Here is a 21,361-nt window from a genome sequence, read left to right on the forward strand (position 1 = left end):
ATATAGCCTCATGTCCTTTTTTGCACAAACTTTATCAAATTCATTAGCACGCTTTACAAAAACAGTGTGGTATATCAAAAAGTTTTTGATAATCTAATGATCTGACTCAATTTTGGTGAAAATTGGACAAACTGTCTGGGACAAGTTAAAAAAAAGTGAATATTTCGGAAAAATCTAAATTGCAAAAAAATATTTGCCATATAAATAAAAATTTTCTCATGCATTCAACTCTTTATGAGTCAAGGAGCCAGAAGAAAAAAGAGAATTTAGCTTTTAGACCTTACGGTTCAAAAGTTATTGGCAGAAACATGCGTGCAAATTTGGCCTGTTGGTGGCGCTAAAGAGTTTGAGTTAAAGACTCCAAATTTGCTGTGGTTAATGATGAGGCTATCCTCTGTCTGTGTGCCAAATTACATAACATTCTCACAATCGATTCTATAAGATTCATAACAATAAGTTAAAACATTTGAAAAATACAGCATTATACTACAAACTTCAGAATAGTCGACATTCAAAACGGTTGATGTAGGAAAATTTGGTATCGTTTGAATCGGCACTGCATCAAAACCGCTCATGTGTCTTCAGGTCATGCTTCTTATAACACATACCAAGTTTGGTCTGAATCCGCCAAAGCGTTGCGAAGATATAGCCTCATGACCATTTTTGCGTTTGTTAGCGCACTTTACGAAAATGGTTTGGTATATCAAAAAGCTTTTGATAACTTTTTGCCAGAATGCTTTGAAGATGATCTGAGCCAGCTTTGGTGAAAATTGGCAAACCTGATTAGGACAAGTTCCAAAAACTACATGAATTTTACTACAAAATTCAGAATAGTCCATGTTCAAAATGGTTGACGTAGGAAAATTTGGTATCGTTTGAATCGATATACTGCTTTGAATCTAACAAGGTCACTCTTATGAATTTTGGTCAAAGTGTTCAGAAAATATGAACAAAAATGTCAATTTTTTAATATCGTTTAATCAGTATGCGGCACTGCATCAAAGCTATTTATGTGCCATCAGGTCATTCTTCTTATAACACATTCCAAGTTTGGTCTGAATCCGCTAAAGTGTTATGAAGATATAGCCTCATGACCATTTTTGCGCAAAATTCATCAAATTCATTAACGTGCTTTACGAAAATAGTTTGTGTATCAAAAAGCTTTTGATAACTTTTTGCCAAAATGCTTTGAAGACGATCTGAGGCAATTTTGGTGAAAATGGGACAAACCTGTTTAGGACAAGTTTAAATTTAAAATTCAAAAGTGAAAATTCAAAATTGTGAAAAATATTGACAATAGAAATTACAATTTCCTTGTAAGCCAAGGAATAAGAAGAAAAAAAATAGCTTTTAGACCTTACGGTTCAAAAGTTATTAGCAGAAACATGAGTGCAAATTTGGCCTGTGGGTGGCGCTAGAGAGTTTGAGTTAGAGACTCCAAATTTGCTGTGGTTAATGAGGAGACTGTCCTCTGTCCGTGTGCCAAATTACATAACATTCTCAAAATCGATTCTATAAGATTCATAACAATACGTTAAAGCACATGAAAAAAACAGCATTTTACTACAAAATTCATGATAGTCCACGCTCGAAATGACTGACATATGAAAATTTGGTATCGTTTGATTTGGTATGCTACTCCGAATCTAATGAGATCACTCTTATGATTTTTGGTGAAACTGTTTTGAAAATCTAAACAAAAAAGTCAATTTTGTATATCTTTTGACCAGTAAGTGGCGCTGTGCTGAAACTACTCATGTGCCATCAGGTCACACTTGTTATAAAACATACCAAGTTTGGTCTGAATCCGCTAAAGCGCAAATGATTTCAGAAGGATCATATGACACTGAAGACTACAGTATTGGCTGTTGAAAATTCAGCTTTGCCATCAAAGGAATGAATTGCATGTTAGAATATATAGAATATAGAATAGAATATTTTCTGTTTCCTAAACTGATAAAAGGAAGACACAATGATACACACAGTTTCTTTCCTGAATGGGCTATTTTTACACAAGCGATGATTTGTTCTGCAGTTATTATTTTGTCTATGATGCATTCTGTTATTCTTTTCCCTTAGCCATGGGCTGCAATCCACCAGTGCTTGAGTCAGCAAAACAGACATGGGACCTTGTAAAGTCCTTAATTTGCTTTCTCACCAACATTCCTTGTACTTCTGTCTAAACGCATCTCTTCGATTTTGTTTCTGACACAATATCACATATTGTAGACTAAAAGGTTTCTGTTATTACTATGGAGAACATTAGGCTTGCTTTGGTACTGCAAACTCCCAGTGAGCTATAACTCTATATTAAAGTCTGTGACTTTGTTCCAATTCCCCTGAGCAAATGTCCAAGACTGAGGTTAGACCAACTCGGGTGCACATTTTCAAACCAGTGTCACGATCGTGTTTTGATAAAAAGCTTGTTTACCTAAACGTACTGTTTTTTGTCTTCGTGTTTTTTTTAGTCTGGATAAGATCCTGGCAGCCATGACCATTGCTGCAGAGAGGAATAATAAGGAGAGGTTTGCTCCGATAGTGGAGGGGCTGGAGAACCACGAAGCCCAGCAGCTACAGGTCAGTGTTGGTGCCCTGTCTGAGATACAGAAAGGCAGAATGCTGGCCTTCCACACCTGCCACACCACCTTATTACCTTCATGTTCATGTATCTTTCACATACATACTTGCTCAGGTAACACAGACTTTATAAGCTGCAAAATGAATACCTATAGTTCTAAAAAACAGTCTAGAATAAGGCTCATTTCTTAATAGACAAAGTTTACATACAGAATAGGTTGTGTTTGCTATAAAGAATAATGCAGCAGTATCCTTATTTTATATTTTATATATTTTATAACTTATTTTAGCATTTTGTTAAATTTAATTATTAGAGGTTAGTGAATAACAGCATTTTGTGTTGAAATGCTGCATGCTAATGTGGAGCAGGCATAGAGATTCTCTGTAAAATAATCTTAGTTGCCCATGTGTCTCCTTTAGAACTTCAGACAAGATCATTTTTGATTTGATTTTATTTTATTAGTTTTATTTTTTATTTTTTTATTTTATATTGTATTTCTTAATTATGTATGTATTTTTTTAGATTTTATTATTATTTTTTTTGCTATATTATCTGTTATTATATTTTGTTATTTTATTTAGATGTTATTAATTTTTGAATTGCTACATTATATGTTATTTAATACATTTTTGTTGCTCTGTCATTATTGCTATTTTCTTTTCTTTTATTATTAATTAATTTTATTTGATCTTTTCTTTTCTTTTATTAATTTCATTTAATTTTATTTTATTTTGTATTGCTCAATTATTTATGTATTATTTTAGATTTTATTAATTTTTAATTGCTATATTATCTGTTATTTAATTTAATTTTTATTGTGCTGTCATTATTTTATTTTATTTTATTTTAATTGTTTTATTTTATTTTATTTTAATTTATTATTTTATTTTATTTTTTTATTATTTTATTTTATTTTATTTTATTTTATTATTTAATTTAATTTAATTTCATTTCATTTTTGATTGCTCAAATAGTTATGTATTATTTTGGATTCTTTTAATTTTTAATTGCCATATTGTCTGTTTTTTTTTTAATTTTATTTAATGTTTATATTTTAGTTTAGTTTAGTTTAGTTTAGTTTAGTTTAGCTTAGTTTATAACCATATCACTGAATACTCATAACTGGCTATTTTATTTTATTTTATTTTATTTTATTTTATTTTATTTTATTTTATTTTATTTTATTTTATTTTTGTATTTCTCAATTATTTATGTATTATTTTATATTTTATTAATTTTTATTTGCTATAATATCTGTTATTTAATTTAATGTTTTTATTGCTTTTATTTTAGTTTAGTTTATAACCATGTCACAGAAAACTCAAAATTGGCTTTATTTAATTTTTATTTTATTTTATTTTATTTTATTTTATTTTATTTTATTTTATTTTATTTTATTTTATTTTATTTTATTTTTTAGCCTGTGTCTGAATTTAAATGTTGCATCTGTTATTCTCTAGAACGGGCAAGGAATAGTCAAGCAGAACACACATCGACATCACACTTTTTTGAAGTTTTATACGTCCTCATGTTTTATTTCACTTATTTCAAATAATTAGTAGAATTCTGCTTGCCCAGGGCAGCAGATATAGATCTGCTCTGTTTAGTGTCAGTCAATGTGTGAGCCCTCTTCACTCTCAATGCGCTTTTTGATGCTGGAGCCAGGTAGAAATTGGCACATCTGTCACTCAAAGCTCTTCTGCACCCCGGCTCAGCTTGACATGTAAACAAGTCCCCCTATCCCTCCTCTCACTGTGTTTTGTGGTCGTCTGTCAACCCTGCCACCTACGCCACAAGATGGAAGCTAGCTGCTGGCTATTCTAATGGAGCGGGAGGTGTATTCTAAATCCTAATCAGCCCCAACCAGGTCACACAAAGAACCTGGAGCTCTGGAAACTAGCGACAACAACAACCCAAAAAAAAAGAAAAACCTCTTTTTGAGAGATGGTTACTTTATCATCTTCCCTTCTTACTTTTTCCTCTGCATTCTCCAGGCTGGTCTCAGAGGAACCGAATCAAAAGGGCAAGGATGCAGCACCACACCTGTATTTATCATTCTCTGCTTCTCCACAGCCTGCAGTGATCTGTGACCAAGCACAACAAGCCACTCTCACACATTCATTAACCAAATCCCTAATCTTTGCATTGCTCTTGAGAGCAAAGAAGACGGCGATACGATACAGGGCGAGCGCGAGGAGAAGGGAGGAATGAATCCCTTTGATTTGGTGCCTTGTTTTCCTCCTTGAAAAAAAGGCTTTTAATGAAAAGAACCGCCACTAATTGTGAAGTAAATTAAAACACCTCACCAACGCTGGCGGTTAAAAGAAATTAAACACTTTTAAAACCTGCGATGGGCTGCAGAGCCTGACTTTTTAAACGTGATTAAAATGTGTTTTGCCGTCACGCCATTTTGGTGACGCAAGCACGCAAACTTAAAACCGTCCCAGCAGTGCCGTTTTTTAATTACTCTGCTGGAATCCACCTCCGGCACTGTGCTGCTGAAGCTCATCATTGCACGCTCAACCCATAAAGGAAAATAAGTTCCTCAACCTGCACCAGCACCCTATCTCAAACATCGTTCCAAACAGGCTGATGTGTTGATGATGAAATGCATTTGCCCTCCGGAGAACTCCGAGAACGATCTGGATTCACTCAGTGGGCCTCTTTAGTGATTCAAATTGAAATAATTGCTGGAGTGGGAATACGAAAAGGTTTAAGAACTTATGTGGAGGCATAATGTTGCACAATGGGAGCAAAATGGGCCTCGTTGTGTTCCCCTGAGTTACTGGGACTTCAAGAGAAGGAATCGAGAATAGCATTATCGTTCCTGATGCCAACGGGCTGCTCCTCAGCCAAGACTACTGAATTTTTATACAATAATTTATTTTTATTTTGAGTTTTTACCCACTTGATTTTTAGTTTTAGTTCCCGTTTTCTTATTTTATTTTATTTTATTTTATTTTATTTTATTTTTTTTTTTAGTTTATATTTTATTTGCATTTTTTTTGTATTATTTTATTTTATTTTATTTCTGCCTAAGAATAGCCTTATGGTTCCTGATGACTACTGCTGTGAAAAGCAGAATTTTTAAACAATAAGTTATTTTTATTTTGAGTTTTTATCCACTTGATTTTTAGTTTTAGTTTATTGCTTCCCTCTGTTTTTAGTTTTTTATTTTATTTTATTTTTTTTTTTTTTTCCCCATGTTAATCTCAGAAATCTCCCACAGTTTGGAAAGCAGAATTTTTAAACATCAATTAATTTTTATTGACAGTTTTTTATCCGCTTGATTTTTAGTTTGTTTATTTTTGCTTCCCCCCGTTTTTATTTTATTTTACTTATATTTTATTATTTTTGTTTATTTTTTATCTAATTTATTATTTATTTTTTTATTTAATTTTAATTTTATTGTTTTAATGTTTTATTTATTTTAGTGTTAATTTTACTTTAATTGTAATTATTTTTCTAATTAATTATTTATTTTATTTTATTTTTTATTTTAATTTAATGTTCTATTTAATTTAATGTTTATTTATTTTTCTATCCAATTTATTTTTTGAATTAATCTTTTTATTTTATTTTATTTGTTAGCTAATTTAAATTGTTATTTTAATTTAATGTTAATTATTCAATTTAATGTTTATTTTATTTTTATTTTATTTATTTTTTATATGATCTATTTATTTATAATTAATTTACAGTTAATTTGTATTTCTTAGTTTATTTTATTTTATTTATTTATTTTTTATTTTACTTTATGTTATTTTATTTGTTACTGTATAGTTTAGGTAGTATTTTTTTCCTCAGTTATGTTTTTTATTTTTGTTTTTTTTGTTTTGTTTTGTTTTGTGTCAGGAAGTTTCATTTTCATTTACAGCACATATTAGAACCAACATGCCCTGTATAAACATACACATAAGTTTCATTGAATTGATTCGAGCTTTCCTTCGAACTTCCCCTGCAGAGACAGAAAAAGTCAATCAATCCTATGCATATCCTCCAAATGTCATTTCCTAAATATCGTATCAAGCATTCTCTTTCCCATGACTCAAGTCAGGTTTCTCTTTTTGTGGCCGATCTTTGAAGGCAGAACAAGCGAGAGTCAGAATGACAGATCCGCTATCATGCAGGAGAATGAAACATGCAGGCCAAAGCTGGTGAATGTATAGGAAGACTGTTCACATGTCCATCAAGACTGATCTTTCCACTCTCCATTGATCAACCAAGCGAAGAACATTTCTCCTCATCCTGGCCGGCTCCCTGGAGCCACCTTATAGCCTGTTAAGAACCATCAGCACTCCTCCCTGCCCACTGCCCTGATCTGATAAATCAATTAAAAATACACATCTGTTCAGCCAGGCCTGCTCCCTCTTTCCATCCCTCCTTCCAGCTTTACTAATCCACTTGCATCTTTTCTTCCTTTTTTTTTTTTTTTTTCTCTCCCAGTCCTTCACAGTGGCAACTGCCTCGTTCCATCCTTATGAATTCATTTTATTTTATGTAATGTGATATATTGATTTTTTTCTTTAAGATGAGAGATGAGAGCAGTATGAATAAGGCTGTTGCAGGGTGCTACATTTTAATCATTTATCGCCAAAGGGATGATTCTAAGAATTTGCTTGCATTAAATGGTGGTTATGTGTGTGTGTGGGAATACAGGTGGCCTGCATGCAGCTGATCAATGCCCTCGTTACATCCCCCGATGATTTAGACTTCAGGATACACTTACGAAATGAGTTTCTGCGCTGCGGCCTCAAGAAAATCCTACCTGTGAGTATACTTTTGCTTTAGCATTTTTTTCTTTTATTCTATTTAATTTTAATTTTTGTATTTCATTACTTTCGTAACTTATTTGTTTTATGCGCTATTTTAAATTTTTATAAGCTTTTTGATGCTTGATTTTTTTTGTTTTTCTTTTTTTTAAATTCTTTTTTAATTTTTATTGTTGTATTTCATTACTTTCATTACTTATTTGTTTTATGCACTATTTTTAATTATTATTGATTTTCTGACACTTTTTTCTTTTATCATTTTTTTCTTTTCTATTTTATTTTTTATTTTTGTATTTCATTACTTATTTGTTTTATGCACTATTTTTATTAATTTTTTTGAGACGCTTTTTCTTATATCATTTTTTCTTTTATTCTATTTAAATTTTTGTACTTCATTACTTTCATTACTGCACTTTTTTTTTTCATTTTTTGACCCTTGATTTTTTTTTATTTTATTCTGTTTTAATTTTTATGTTTGTATTTCATTACTTTTATAACTTATTTTTTATACACTATTTTTAATTTTTATTGATTTTCTGACACTATTTTCTTTAATCATTTTTTTTTCTTTTATTCTATTTTAATTTTTATTTTTGTATTTCATTACTTTTTGTTTTATGCACTATTTGTAATTTTTTTATTAATTTTCTTTTATCATTTTTTTCTTTTATTCTATTTTTATTTTTGTACTTCATTTTCATTCTATTTTTTAATTTTAATTTTTGTGATTCATTGTTTTATTTGTTTTTTTATTCTATTTGTTTTATTGTTGTATTTCATTTGTAAAAATTCTATTTTAATTTTAATTTTTGTGATTCATTGTTTTATTTGTTTTATGCGCTATTTTTCATTTTTAATTAATTTTTTGACACTTGATTTTTGTACTTAATAGCTCTCTTTACTTATTTGTTTTATGCACTATTTTTAATTTGTATTAATTTTTTGACACTTGATCTTTTTTCTTTTATTCTGTTTTATTTTTGTACTTAATTACTTTAATTACTTATTAGTTTTTATGCACTATTGTTATTTGTATTAATTTTTTGACACTTGTTTTTTTCATCACTTATTTGTTTTCTGTGATATTTTTAATATTTATTATTATTTTTTTGACATTTGATTGTTTTCTTCTATCATTTTTGTTCTGTTATTCCATTTGAATTTTTATTTTTGTACTTCATTGCTTTCATTACTTATTTGTTTTATGTACTATTTTTGAACTTTTTTATAATATGATATGTGCTAATTAGTTTTTCTTTTGTGGTAAAGATAAGTTAGTAAATAAATAGACAAATACCTCAACTACAGATGTACAACATCATTTTTGTCATCAAATGACAGATGTTGTTTTCTAATTAAAGAGTTTGGGTTTAAAATGACATCAGTGAAAGCTAACAGCTGAAGACTGAAAAACTGCTTTACAGAACAAATGAAAACTTTTGAACAAATGAACAAAACTATTGAAAACTGCTAAAATGTGCCCTGGTTTAGTGTCGTCCTCCCTAATGGCACAGCTTTGTTTCATAAAGGCCATTCCCCTCGTACATGATTATCAATCAGCACGCAGATCTCTGCCCCACGCCGCCACGAAGCCCGCAACCAGGCCAGCACATCACTCACCATCTCATTTATGTGGGCATTTCCTCACTCTTAATAAGTCATTTTGACTGCTCCCCATATTATTGCTGCAATTATTATAATTATCTCAATCTACCCCCGCATATGATGAGCTTATCGTAATTTATGAATAATGTATTTGGAAGTTTAATAGGACAATTAAATATGACATTGTTCTCTAATTGTGAATAATGAGTTTCCAGGTTTTAGTATCCTCAAAATGGCAAGTGCAAAGGGAAAGAAACAAAGTGAAAGACAAATGAGATGCGCTAAATCCTCAAGGAGAGATAGAAAATGGTGTCTGATGAAATGAAAATACACATTTCTGGAGATAGATGTGTGTGTGTGCGCGGGAGAGCGAGAGAGACTTGGTCCTGCCTCCTACTGCGGCATTGCGAGCGCTCTTTCTCTCTGATTGGCTCTTTCTTTAAGACAGATGGCATGCCTGAAGTATAGTCCACTGATTGATAACTACAGAAATTGGGTTACATTTGGCTTTTCACCATCCATAAACTACACCAGCAGTGATTCATAGTGGAGTTGTAAAGCACACCTATTTTATCCGCTCTTTCTTTATCTCTCTCCCTCTCTAAAGCTTTTAGATCCGTCGCATATGTTACCGGTATACATAGCAAGACAATCTGGGTACCACAGAAAAACAGATTGACTCTCAGCGCTGTACAACACTAATCAGACTTATAGTTTTAATTGACACCTGAGTTTTGAAACACTTGACAAGCACCGCTTTCTCAAAGATGACCAACCTCTGCATATCTTGATAACCAATCACATCAAAGCCTTGACGTCATTAAATTGCTGCCAGAGTTGTACGAAAGTCACCTGTTGCAAAAAACGCACTCATAAAGCAAAAAAAAAATTCAGTGTAAACCAAAAATAAATGTTGGAAATTAGCATGTCAAACCATCAACTTAAAGGTGATTTCCTTTGGATTTCCTTCTTCAAATAAGAAGTTTGGGCAAAGACATTTTATCTTTCCATTTGCACTTCTTGTTTTGAGGTTATTAATGCCTATAAAGTGTAACATTTGAATGCATGTATTTTAGTGCTGTCAAAATTTGCGCTGTAACACAGGCGGTTATTTTTTCCAGTTTAACGGTGTTGAAAATATTTAACACAATTAATGCAGGGGCACAGCTAGGATTGGCCAGTCCACTAACAGCTGCAGCTTCTGAGCGTTTATTTAGTCACAGAACATCTTTACGACCATATCAATTGGGAGACGCACACTCCGACTTATGTAATAGCAGCCAAATAATCTAATAACCCAGCAGCTGTGATGTCTATTAATCAAAGAACTAAAGAAAAAAGATGAAATCAATAACGTTTTGAATGATTATAGCCAATGGTTAAATATTAGGTAAAAAGAATAATTTCCTAGAGACATCAGTAATATTGGTATCAGTGATACTCACATTCAGTCATAAAAAATATTTAACAAATATTTAAAAAATCTTTGTTGTTTCTATATTAATTTGAAGGTTGAATGTGAAATTATTGCAATGTAAAAGTATATTTAAAACTTTATTATTAGGTGGGATTAATTGCGAATAATTGTGATTAATTTTAGAAAAATGTGTGATTAATTAGTTCGTTTTTTAATCAGTTGACAGCAATAATATATTTTTTGCTAAAAGCAAAAAGTTAAAAGTAAAAGTATTTTTACATTCATTTGGAAGATTGAATGTGAAATTATTGCAATATAAAATTATTTTTAAAAACTTTGATGTTAGGTGGGATTCATCACAATTAATCATGATTAATTACTGAAAAAATTGAGATTAATTAGGTTTTTTTATCAGTTGACAGCAATAATATATTTTTGCTAAAAGTAAAAGTGTTTTTGTATTCATTTGGAAGATTGAATGTGAAATTATTGCAATATAAAATTATTTTTAAACACTTTAATGTTAGGTGGGATTAATCACAATTAATCATGATTAATTACTGGAAAAATGTGTGATTAATTAGGTTTTTTTTATCAATTGACAGCAATAATATATTTTTGCTAAAAGTAAAAGTGTTTTTACATTCATTTGGAAGATTGAATGTGAAATTATTGCAATATAAAACAATATTTAAAAATGTTATTGTTAGGTGGGATTAATCACAATTAATTTCAGAAAAAACGTGTTATTCGTTTTTTTTTTTTTAATCAATTGACAACTATAATATATTTTTGTTTAAAATGAAAAGTAAAAGTGTTTCTATACATTCATTTGAAGGTTGAATGAGAAATGATTGCAATTTAAAACAATATTTAAAAATTTTAATGTTAGGTGGGATTAATCATTAATTTCAGAAAAAAAACATGTGATTAATTATTTTTTTTTTAATCGATTGACAACTATAATATATTTTTATTTAAAGTGAAAAGTAAAAGTGTTTCTATATATATATTCATTTGAAGGTTGACTGAGAAATTATTGCAATATAAAAGCATATTTAAAAGCTTTAATTTTAGGTGGGATTAATCACGATTAATCGTGATTAATTTTAGAAAAAATTTAATCAATGGTTAAGTATTGGGCAAAAAGAACCATTTCCTAGAGACATCAGTAATATTGGTATCAGTGATACCATCAGTCATAAAATATATTTAAAAAATATTAAAAATATACTGTCTTTATGTTGTTTCTACATTAATTTGAAGATTGCATGGTCTCAAAGCTGCCAAAGCAAAGTCATGAACTAAATGCCACAAAACTTAAATCGAGTCAACTCAAGGCCTTGTACAAAGAGTTTAAAGTGTCCAAAAAGCAGCTTTTTGTTTCTGCTGTATTACCAATGTTATATGACGACACGTTCATCAGTCACTCATTCCTCTCATGTCAACCTCTGTAATCACAGGAGCTGAAGGAGACAGAGGAACTCGACATTCAGCTGAAGGTGTTTAATGAAAATAAGGAGGAGGATTCCATCGAACTGTCTCACCGACTAGATGACATCCGCGCGGAGATGGAATATCCTTTTTACCGCTGCCTCGCGTGTGCGTGCAGCCGCGAGGGCGCCCGGTGCGGCTCACGGGTCTAAAGCCAAGACCTCCAGTTCATTCGGAAGGGATTTGAGAATCATTTTTTTTTTTTTTTTTTCAATTCCAGTCCAGCCTCTGGCAACTCTGGTGGTAAACAAACCTCTTCACATCAACACATGCACGCACCGCACACATATCCCAGCATCCTTCTCTGGCCCTGAGCTCATTATACTGACATTCCAGAGACACAGAGAGCAACCTCTACGCTCACCTCTCCTCTGTTTCATTCCCCCTCAAATCTGCGGATAGACTATGCTACACGGCTATGGAAATCCGTTCACACTTATTTTCTCCCTGTTTCTACATCTGCATCTGACCCTTCAGGCCATAGGTGCGTACGTGGCAGCCATATGCAGTAGCTTCTGGATTTGTGTGGATCCTCACAGTAGCCTTTAAAAAGTAGCTTGACGCCGTTCGCTAAATTCAAAAAAGAGCAAAGCATATATTTTCCACTGTTTTAGTGCTGATTTTGTTGATGGTTTTTATCGTTTCTCCCGCTTTCCGTAAGCTCTCAGAGGGAAAGCTTCGCTGAAATGATGGAGAAGCCAGAGTTTTAGTTCAGGCTGTCTGGACTAATGATTTTCGTGAGCAGCCAACTGTGTAAGAGACACAACATTTGTCTCTAAGGACAATTTGGCATTGATCTGTAAGTGCCTTGTGTAATATGCGTGTCTAAGCAACGGTCTCTGTCTTTCTCAGCCCCCTCCCCCCCTTATCTTTCTGAACACCAAACGTTTTCTAATCCCTCCCTTCTCGTTTTCTATCAGGCTGCTTTATAAATATATAAATATAAATATAAATATAAATATGAACATAAATATAAATATTATTATTATTATTTACCTATGGAGATTTTGCATATGTAGTACCTATACACTGTGTAAGCATTCCAAAAATATTTATTTATTTATTTTTTTTGTTTGTTTGTTTGTTTGTTTGTTTCCAGTCCCACCATCTTTCTTTTTTTCTGTCATACTGCTTTATTAATATTTAACTATAGAGTTATATAATAATAATAATAATAAATAATATTTGTTTAATCATTGTTTACCTATAGATATTATATATGTAAAATATCTACAGGTAAATATAATAATAGTAATAATAATAATAATAATAATAATAATAATATTAGTATTATTATTATTACAGACTGCTTTATGAATATTTAACTGTAAAGGGTATACTAATAATAATAATAATTTTATTAATGTCCACTTATAGATAAGTAATAATTATTATTATTATTATTATCATTATTATTATTATTATTTTAGCCGACTGCTTAATGAATATTTATAGAAATTCTAATAATAATAACAATAATAATTTTATTAATGCTTACCTAAATTATATATGGAAATCATTACAGGTGGTAATAATAATAATACTTTTATTGATGTTTACCTGTAGATATTACATAGGTAAAATATTTACACATAATAATAATAATAATAATAATAATAATAATAATAATAATAATGTTTACCTATAGATTAATAATAATAATAATAATTTTATTAATGCTTACCTATCTTATATATGGAAAATCATTACAGGTGGTAATAATAATAATACTTTTATTGGTGTTTACCTATAGATATTATATAGGTAAAATGTCTATAAAAATGTAATAATATTATTAATATTACTACTACTACTACTACTACTACTACTAATAATAATTTTATATAATAGCTACCAGTCATTAGAGTATTAGTATTAGTAGACTTTCTGCTTAATATCTCCTAACACTTTTTTTTAATGTTATTTTTGATGATATTTTGATGATCCCCCAACAGACATTCTGCTGACTATAACTTAGCCCTACTAACCCTGCTAATACTATCATAAGATTTAGTTGACATAATTGAAAAGTTACTTTTAAACATTTAAAGTAGAGTATCGACATATAATAACATATGAAGAGTTCAGATGCAAAACCAGCTAGATGCCATCTCGGTCAAAAATGAGATAATGATACTGAGTGAATGCTCTTGACACATATTATACGTCCATCAAATACTTTTTCTTCAAACTCGCTAAAATACCAGCCTCAGCCCAATCAGAAGTACCGGTACTTACACAGAGACTTATACATCTGAGCCTGATAAAAATGCATTTTTTAAAGAAAGACGTCAGATGGATTTAGCTGGTTTTGCATCTGAACTCTTCATATAATAATTATAATTATTTTTAGTAGTAGTTGTAGTAGTAGTAGTAGTATAAATATAGCACTTCTGGTTTGGGTAAGTTCAGGCCACTGTAGTGACTTCAGGAAACTGTTGAATATTAATTGAAAGTTGGACAGTGTGATTGATTGACCCTCCCTCTCTGTCTTTTGTATTGCTCAGCTCCATGCTGATACAGCTCATGTTTATGCATCACCTTCCCCACCAGTATATTACTGCAAACATGCCCAAAATACAAATATGCACAGACGGCGCGTATCTGTGTGCACACTCGTGGCCCTGCTTAATAGAGAGAACGGCTTTCTGGTGCGTTTCGCTGCTTTTGAAGTGTGGAGAAAATAATTCACTTAAGCAGATCACCTGTGTTATCAGCAATAATGCTCTGAAGATGCTTGTATTCTCACATTGAGTTGACAGAACACAGGATACACTCACAACCTTATGCATAACTGAAATGATATGAGTTAATTAGAAAATGTACAGCAATGCTGGGACAGATTGGTTTGCTGCAAGGGCAGTTTTTAAAGTGGCTGGAAGACTTAACGTTCCATTTTATTATTGTTCCATAAATATTTAGAGTTACACATACAATATAGTATATTGGGTTTTTTTCACTGTCTCGGTTTATGGTTAACATTCTCTTAAAGAATATACAATTCTCTAACCCGAGGCAGATTTTCTTTAATTAAATGAAAACAGCCCTGCTGTACCTTTTAGTTTTTTACTCTAAATATTGAGTCTCCATACCTTTTTGATTTCTGTCCCAGTGGAAGGGAAGGAGTGATTGTTGTGGCTCAAGAAAGTGTGCTCCAGTCGAGCCAGTGCATCACCCTGCAGTCAGCGTTTAAATATTTCAACAGACATTGTCAAAACCTACAGTACATGATATAATGACTGGACTCAATATTTCACCCACCTCTGCTCAGTGCAGCACGACAAATGTACACACAATATCTTAAACTATTTTTGCCTATATTTATAAAGATTTTTATTTTATAACACCGTGGAGCGTTGTTATATTAACTCCACTGTAGGACCATTAGTTGAAACAATTAATGAGCTACCGAGTGCTACTGTTAATCATCATATGCTTTAGCTGCCACCATTGAAAATAGATCACCGGTCATTTATTTAACTCAAGTGGACGTAAGAGAGAGGGTTGGGGTGTCTTGTTCTTGATATAATAATAATAAAAAAGAACACTATGATGACTGCCTGATCTTACATCTATTAAAGACATGGAAAGCCACTGCCCTTTCTCTTCAGGGAGAGGAGATGTTGGACATTTAATCAATACTCTGCAAGTTTAAGAGCACATTTCTTCTGTTTTGGACACAAGCAAGACAAACTAAAGAAGCCATTTCAGTCCAGGAAATAAATAAATAGAAAAAGGAAACGAGTGATCCATGTTTTATTGCTTTAAATAATCAAACGTAAAGAATTTTCGTTTGATTCGTGTCCAGAGCCAGGGTATGAACTGGCAGAAGAGGTATCGCCTCTTCACAACCTTCTTCAAAATCTTATGTTTGCAAATGTTAGCAAATTAGATCCCTAAAGATACTTTAGAATGCAGGAAGATAGCATCAGCAACCTTTGACTCAGCCCTCCATCTGAATTAAAACAAGCAAGTAATTTCCAGTGAGTGATGGCCGTTCACCTTTAGTTGTATTGCTTGCATTTTATTGTTTTTTTCGTCTTAGAATTATGCTACTGCGCTTTAATCAACTCTCAATTTAATATGCATATGTATAGAAATGGCATGTTTTATTACTGTATGTGCAGTTGTGTCCTTAACCATCTATGTACTGATATGGGTGAGGTTTACCATCTCCTGTCCAACATGGTGAAAGACACAGGCTCAGAAGCATACTTCCTATCCATCCTCCAGCATCTGCTGCTCATCAGGAATGATTATTATATCAGGTGAGTGATATTGTCTGTTTTCTTCAATATCTATTCCAGTGTGATGATAAGAAGATTGCACCTATCTGTTCATCTAATTTTTCTCAATTGACCCTTCGCAAAAACCTGCCCTCCTTAGTTACTGTTGCTATGTCTGACAAACAATGACGCTCTCACACTACACATCATGTTCTCACACAGTGAAAAATACATTGTGGAACAAACAGGAAACTGACAACACACCAACAGACAAGACAGAACAGGTTACTTCTGGTATGAAACAAAGTCTTTTTTTAAAATGTCATTTTTTAAAGACATTCAGACAATAAATACCATTTTATGGCTCTTTGTGTCGTGACGGATCACTGTATTGCCTTATTAGATCAGTCGACCTGTGAACCGATCATCTTATTTGCTTGAAGAACGAACATGAATAAATATCAGAACATATTTTATTTCATCCGCGGAAAGACGTCAGTACACAATTTTTCAAGTTAAATCCACCGAAGTTAATCTGCTCTCCTGTCTGATTTGTTTGTCAGACAAAATGGCGTATTTGCCATTATGATTGGTCAGATCGCCTGTCAGTCAAGCTGTTTGCGAAGAGTTAATTTCTGTTAACCAAACAATTTCTATAAACTAAGCATTATTGAGTATGTGAATTCAGGTTATAACTAAAATAAATAAATACATAAATTGGTTTGTGCTCATCAAAATATGGAAGCCTGTTTCCGCCACTGAATAAAAAATACACAAAGTCACATTTCTCACAATTATGACTTTTTTCTTGCAATTGCAAGTTTACATTTCGCAATTCTGACTTTTTGTTTTCAAAATTGTGTGATGCAAACTGGCATTTCGGACTTCTTTTCTCAGAATTGTGAGAAATAAACTTTATATGAACTAAATGAAGTCTGGCTAGTTTGAGTTGTGTGATATAAACTCGCAGTTGCGAATTCTAAAGTCAGTATTGCATATTGTATAAACTTGAAATTGTGAGAAAAAAACTCAGAATCATGAGTAAAGAAGGTCAGAATTGCAACATACAAGCTCACAATACTGACTTTTTTCCTCAGAATTGTGTTTATATTTTGCAATTCTGACTTTATTTTTTCAGATTTACAAGTCCTGACTTTATAACACAATTGTTAGGTATGTCAGTATTGTCAGAATTGTGAGTTTTTATCTTGGAATTCTGACTTTATTTCTTGCAATTTCAAGTTTATATCCCAATATTTTGACTTTATAACTTGCAGTTGTGAGATATGTCAGTATTGTGAGATATAGACTCACAGTTCTGAGAACATATCTGTCTTTTTTCCTCTTCAGAACTGGACTTTATAACTCGCACTTGTGAGTTTATATCTCACAATTGTGAGAAAAAAAAATGTAAGAGAACAAATGTCAGAACTGCAAGATACGAACTCACATTTGCGAGAAAAAAGTCAGAATTGTGAGTTTTTATCTTGCAATTCTGACTTTATTTCTTGCAATTTCAAATTTATATCCCAATATTTTGACTTCATAACTTGCAATTGTGAGTTTACTTGACGCAATTTTGAGAAAAAAAGTCAGAAAAGCGAGTTTATATCTCATAATTCTGACTTTATAACTTGCAATTGCAAGTTTATATCATACATAAGTCAGAATTGCAAGATGTAAACTGGAAATTGCAAGACAAAAAGTCAAAATTGTGAGATATAAAGTCACAATTATCTTTATTTTTTATTCAGTGGTGGAAACAGGGTTTCATATCAAAATAAATAAGTACAATTTAATTTGGGAAATATTTATTTGTGCAAAAAAATCTAAATATTGGAAAAAAAAGTTGTCCAAATGAAGTTAGCAATGCTTATTACTAATCTAAAAATTAAGTTTATATATATTTACAGTAGGAAATGTACAAAATATCTCTTTACTTAATATCCTGATGATTTTTGGCATAAAAGAAAAATCGAAATTTTTGACCAATGCAATGTATTTTTGGCTATTGCTAGAAATATACCCATGCTACTTAAGACTGGTTTTGTGGTCCAGGGTCACATTTGTAATGTTATTTCAGCAAGTATAATTATTGTGTATATATGTGCCATTGTAGTAATATAATATTACTCATATCAGGATGTAAGATTTTAGTCATATTGCTGCTTAGCTATATCCTGAATGCTAATTTATTTATAAGAGAGAGTTATTTTGCATGTTCAGCTGCACTCTGAGTTTGTATGTCAGTCAGAAAGTGAAGAAATGATACTGATCATTTCAGTTCACTGTTGCATCAGACCTGTTGCTGAGGTAAAATATTTAATAAAGTAGGAAGAGCGAAGCGATGAAAGGGAGGGAATTTACCATGGACATGTTGCTGCTCACTTTGAGCCATGAATAATGTATAGCCCGGCTTGTTGGAAAAAGCGAGAAATAGAAAACACATTAAGCAAGTAGTATGGCAGATTCTTGTTCAGTGCCATCGCTCCCGCCTCTGTGTCTGTAACTCTGACGGCAGAAAACAGGATCACTACAAACGCTGATTAAAAATGTATGCACTTATTAAAGACTCTCTCCCATAGGAAAGAAAAATAACAAATGGAATCTCCAATTGTTTCTTTAAGTGACGAGAAAATTAAGTCTTCTGCCTCTGAGATTTTTCTCCAGAGGAAAAAAAAAAAAAACACCCTAGTAATCCCGCAGAAATCAGACATTTTAATATCAACGTAAATATTTCGCTTTCAGTTTTTATGTTATGAAATTTAATGAGGAACATCTGATACAAAGTACTTCTGAGAGAGTGACATATCTGTATTAAAACATATTTCTCAAGCGTAGCATCTAAAGATTAATACACAGTTTTGTTTGTAGTCTCATATGCATCTGCATTTCGTGGTCACTCAATAAACTTCTCATCATTGACGTCTTTGCTTGCTTTTGAACCTGGTGAGACGTTTTATGTAGATTGGATTGGCTGGGTGGGAAATTGTATGGCTATAATTTTAGATTAAAGGGATCCCTTGAGATCAGTGTGCGCTTTGATGGCCGAGTCTCCAAGGAGAGGGAGGGAAGAATAGGCTGGTGGCATCTCTGTGCTTCAGTCCGCATCAGTCGACAACGTCGCTCTTGTTCATAGGTGTTGGGAGGTACTCCGGTGATCAAAGCCAGCCATAAAGGAGAGCTGTCGGTGCCAATAGATCGCGCCGTTTGATTTAAAGCCATTCTTTAATTCCAGCAAAACAAGCAGACACTTTTATCCTCATTTAACTCTGTGCCCTCAGCTCTGTCCTTGGTTATTTGTATGGAACGTTTTCCCTCCATTTGTTTAATAACCGTTTTTAAAGTGAAATAAAATAAACAGAACGATTTAATAACAGTTAGCGATGTCCTTCAGCCCTCAGCCTTCCTTTTTACTGCTTTTTTAGAGCAGCGGAAGATGTTGGGCAATAACTCTCTAAGACTCTCTAACAGAAGGTAGATCAGAGGGAGTGTATATGGAGCACATCTTCTACTTTTGGCCGTGACTGATGTGAAGATTAGATGGGCAGTGTGGAGCAGGGGTTGGATGGGAGATGAGAGGCAGACAGTGATGGTGCCAGACAGAGAGAGAAGGAAAGAGCGGCTCCGATGAGTGGGACATATGCCGTCTCCTATGGTGGGGTGTGACAGTTCTGGGTCAGTCGTCTCCTTCCCAGTTCTATCCAGCATGCGGCAGTGGTGGTAGCCAGGATGTTGAGAAAATAGGGCGGCTTATTGAGATAATGATATGGTGTACATCAGTGACAGCCGTAAGCTTCGGGCCTTGCCACTAAGCCGAGCTCGGTGACACTCTCAGCCCTATCAGTTCCAGCCACCCCGTCCGCCCCCTCTGCACGCTTATTACACATCGCTGCCGTGTCTCGCACAACAAGGCCTTGAATTGGCAAATTGTATGAATATGATTATTTGTTTGGTTATTTGGGTATGTTATTTGTCATTGAGCTTAGAGAGACATCCAATTATAGTAATATCTTAATAGCTGGTTTATTGAGATGCAGTCCTCTTTGATGCTATAATTTGCTCTTTTATTTTTTAAAAATATATGTATTTTAGCATTTTGCAGTACATTAATGTAGGTTTTGTTTTATTTTGAATAAATAAATACTTTATATTTTGTTTTAATTTTAGTTTTAGTATTTACAGTCAAAAGTTCACATACACCTTGCAGTCTGCAAAATGTTAATTATTTTACCAAAATAAGAAGGATCATTCAAAACACGTTATTTTTTTATTTAGAACTGACCTGAACAAGATATTTCACATGAAAGATGTTTACATATAGTCCACAAGAGAAAATAATAGTTGATGTTATAAAAATGTCCCCGTTCAGATTCTTAATACTGTGTTTTTACTTGAGCCGCAAATTTTTTAGTGATAGTTGTTCACGAGTCCCTTGTTTGTCCTGAACAATTGTTTTGTGTATTTGAAACCTTTCCAACAAATGACTGTATGATTTTAAGATCCGTCTTTTCAGACTGAGGACAACTGAGGGACTGAGGGACAACAGGTGCAACTATAACAGAAGGTTCAGATGCTCACTGATGCTCCAGAAGGAACAGAATATGTGTACATTCTTTTTAATTTTGCCTAATTAATGTATTTTTTTTTTTTTTATTTAGTACTGCCCTTCAGAAGCTACAAATAAGTTAAAATTAAAAAGAAAAAGTCATCCCTTGGCTTATAATGCATTGTTTTTCCTTCTGGACCATCATTTAGAACCTTCTGTGATAGTTGCATATGAGTTCCTCAGTTGTCCTCATTGTGAAAAGATGGATCTCAAAATCCTACAGTCATTGTTGGAAAGAGTTCAAATACACAAAAATGCTGGAAAACCAAAGAATTTGTGGGACCTAATGGTTTTTTCTGAAGAACAGCAGACAGTTTAACTGTTCAGGACAAACAAGGGACTCATTAACAACTCAATCACTAAACAAAAAAACAGCTGTGGATCATTCAGATAACAACACAATACTAAGAATCAACTGTATGCAAACTTTTGAACATGGTCATTCTTATAAATTCAACTATTATTTTCTCTTGTGGACTATGTGCAAACATCTTTTATGTGAAATATCTTATTCAGGTCGGTACTAAATAAAAAATAACATGCATTCTGTATGATCCCTCTTATTTTGGTAAAATAATTACATTTTGAAGATTCTGCAAGGTGTATGTAAACTTTTGACTTCAATTGTATATGCTTTTGTAATTTCTAAAAAATATGTAT

General features: G+C 32.3%; 1 protein-coding gene across 8 annotated transcripts in view; it reads left to right on the forward strand.

Moving 5' to 3' along the window:
• diaph2 (diaphanous-related formin 2) overlaps window positions 1-21,361 on the forward strand; it is a 494,681-nt gene that overhangs the window by 156,176 nt on the left and 317,144 nt on the right. For all 8 annotated transcript variants that reach the window (XM_051128238.1, XM_051128239.1, XM_051128240.1 and 5 more), the window contains 4 exons: window positions 2,469-2,577; window positions 7,238-7,348; window positions 11,836-11,948; window positions 16,018-16,134. In XM_051128238.1, the coding sequence (XP_050984195.1) occupies window positions 2,469-2,577; window positions 7,238-7,348; window positions 11,836-11,948; window positions 16,018-16,134 (450 nt within the window). The remainder of the gene's footprint in view (window positions 1-2,468; window positions 2,578-7,237; window positions 7,349-11,835; window positions 11,949-16,017; window positions 16,135-21,361) is intronic.

The sequence above is a fragment of the Labeo rohita genome, chromosome 14, assembly GCF_022985175.1.
Source record: "Labeo rohita strain BAU-BD-2019 chromosome 14, IGBB_LRoh.1.0, whole genome shotgun sequence".
In the NCBI taxonomy this organism is placed as follows: Eukaryota; Metazoa; Chordata; class Actinopteri; order Cypriniformes; family Cyprinidae; genus Labeo; species Labeo rohita.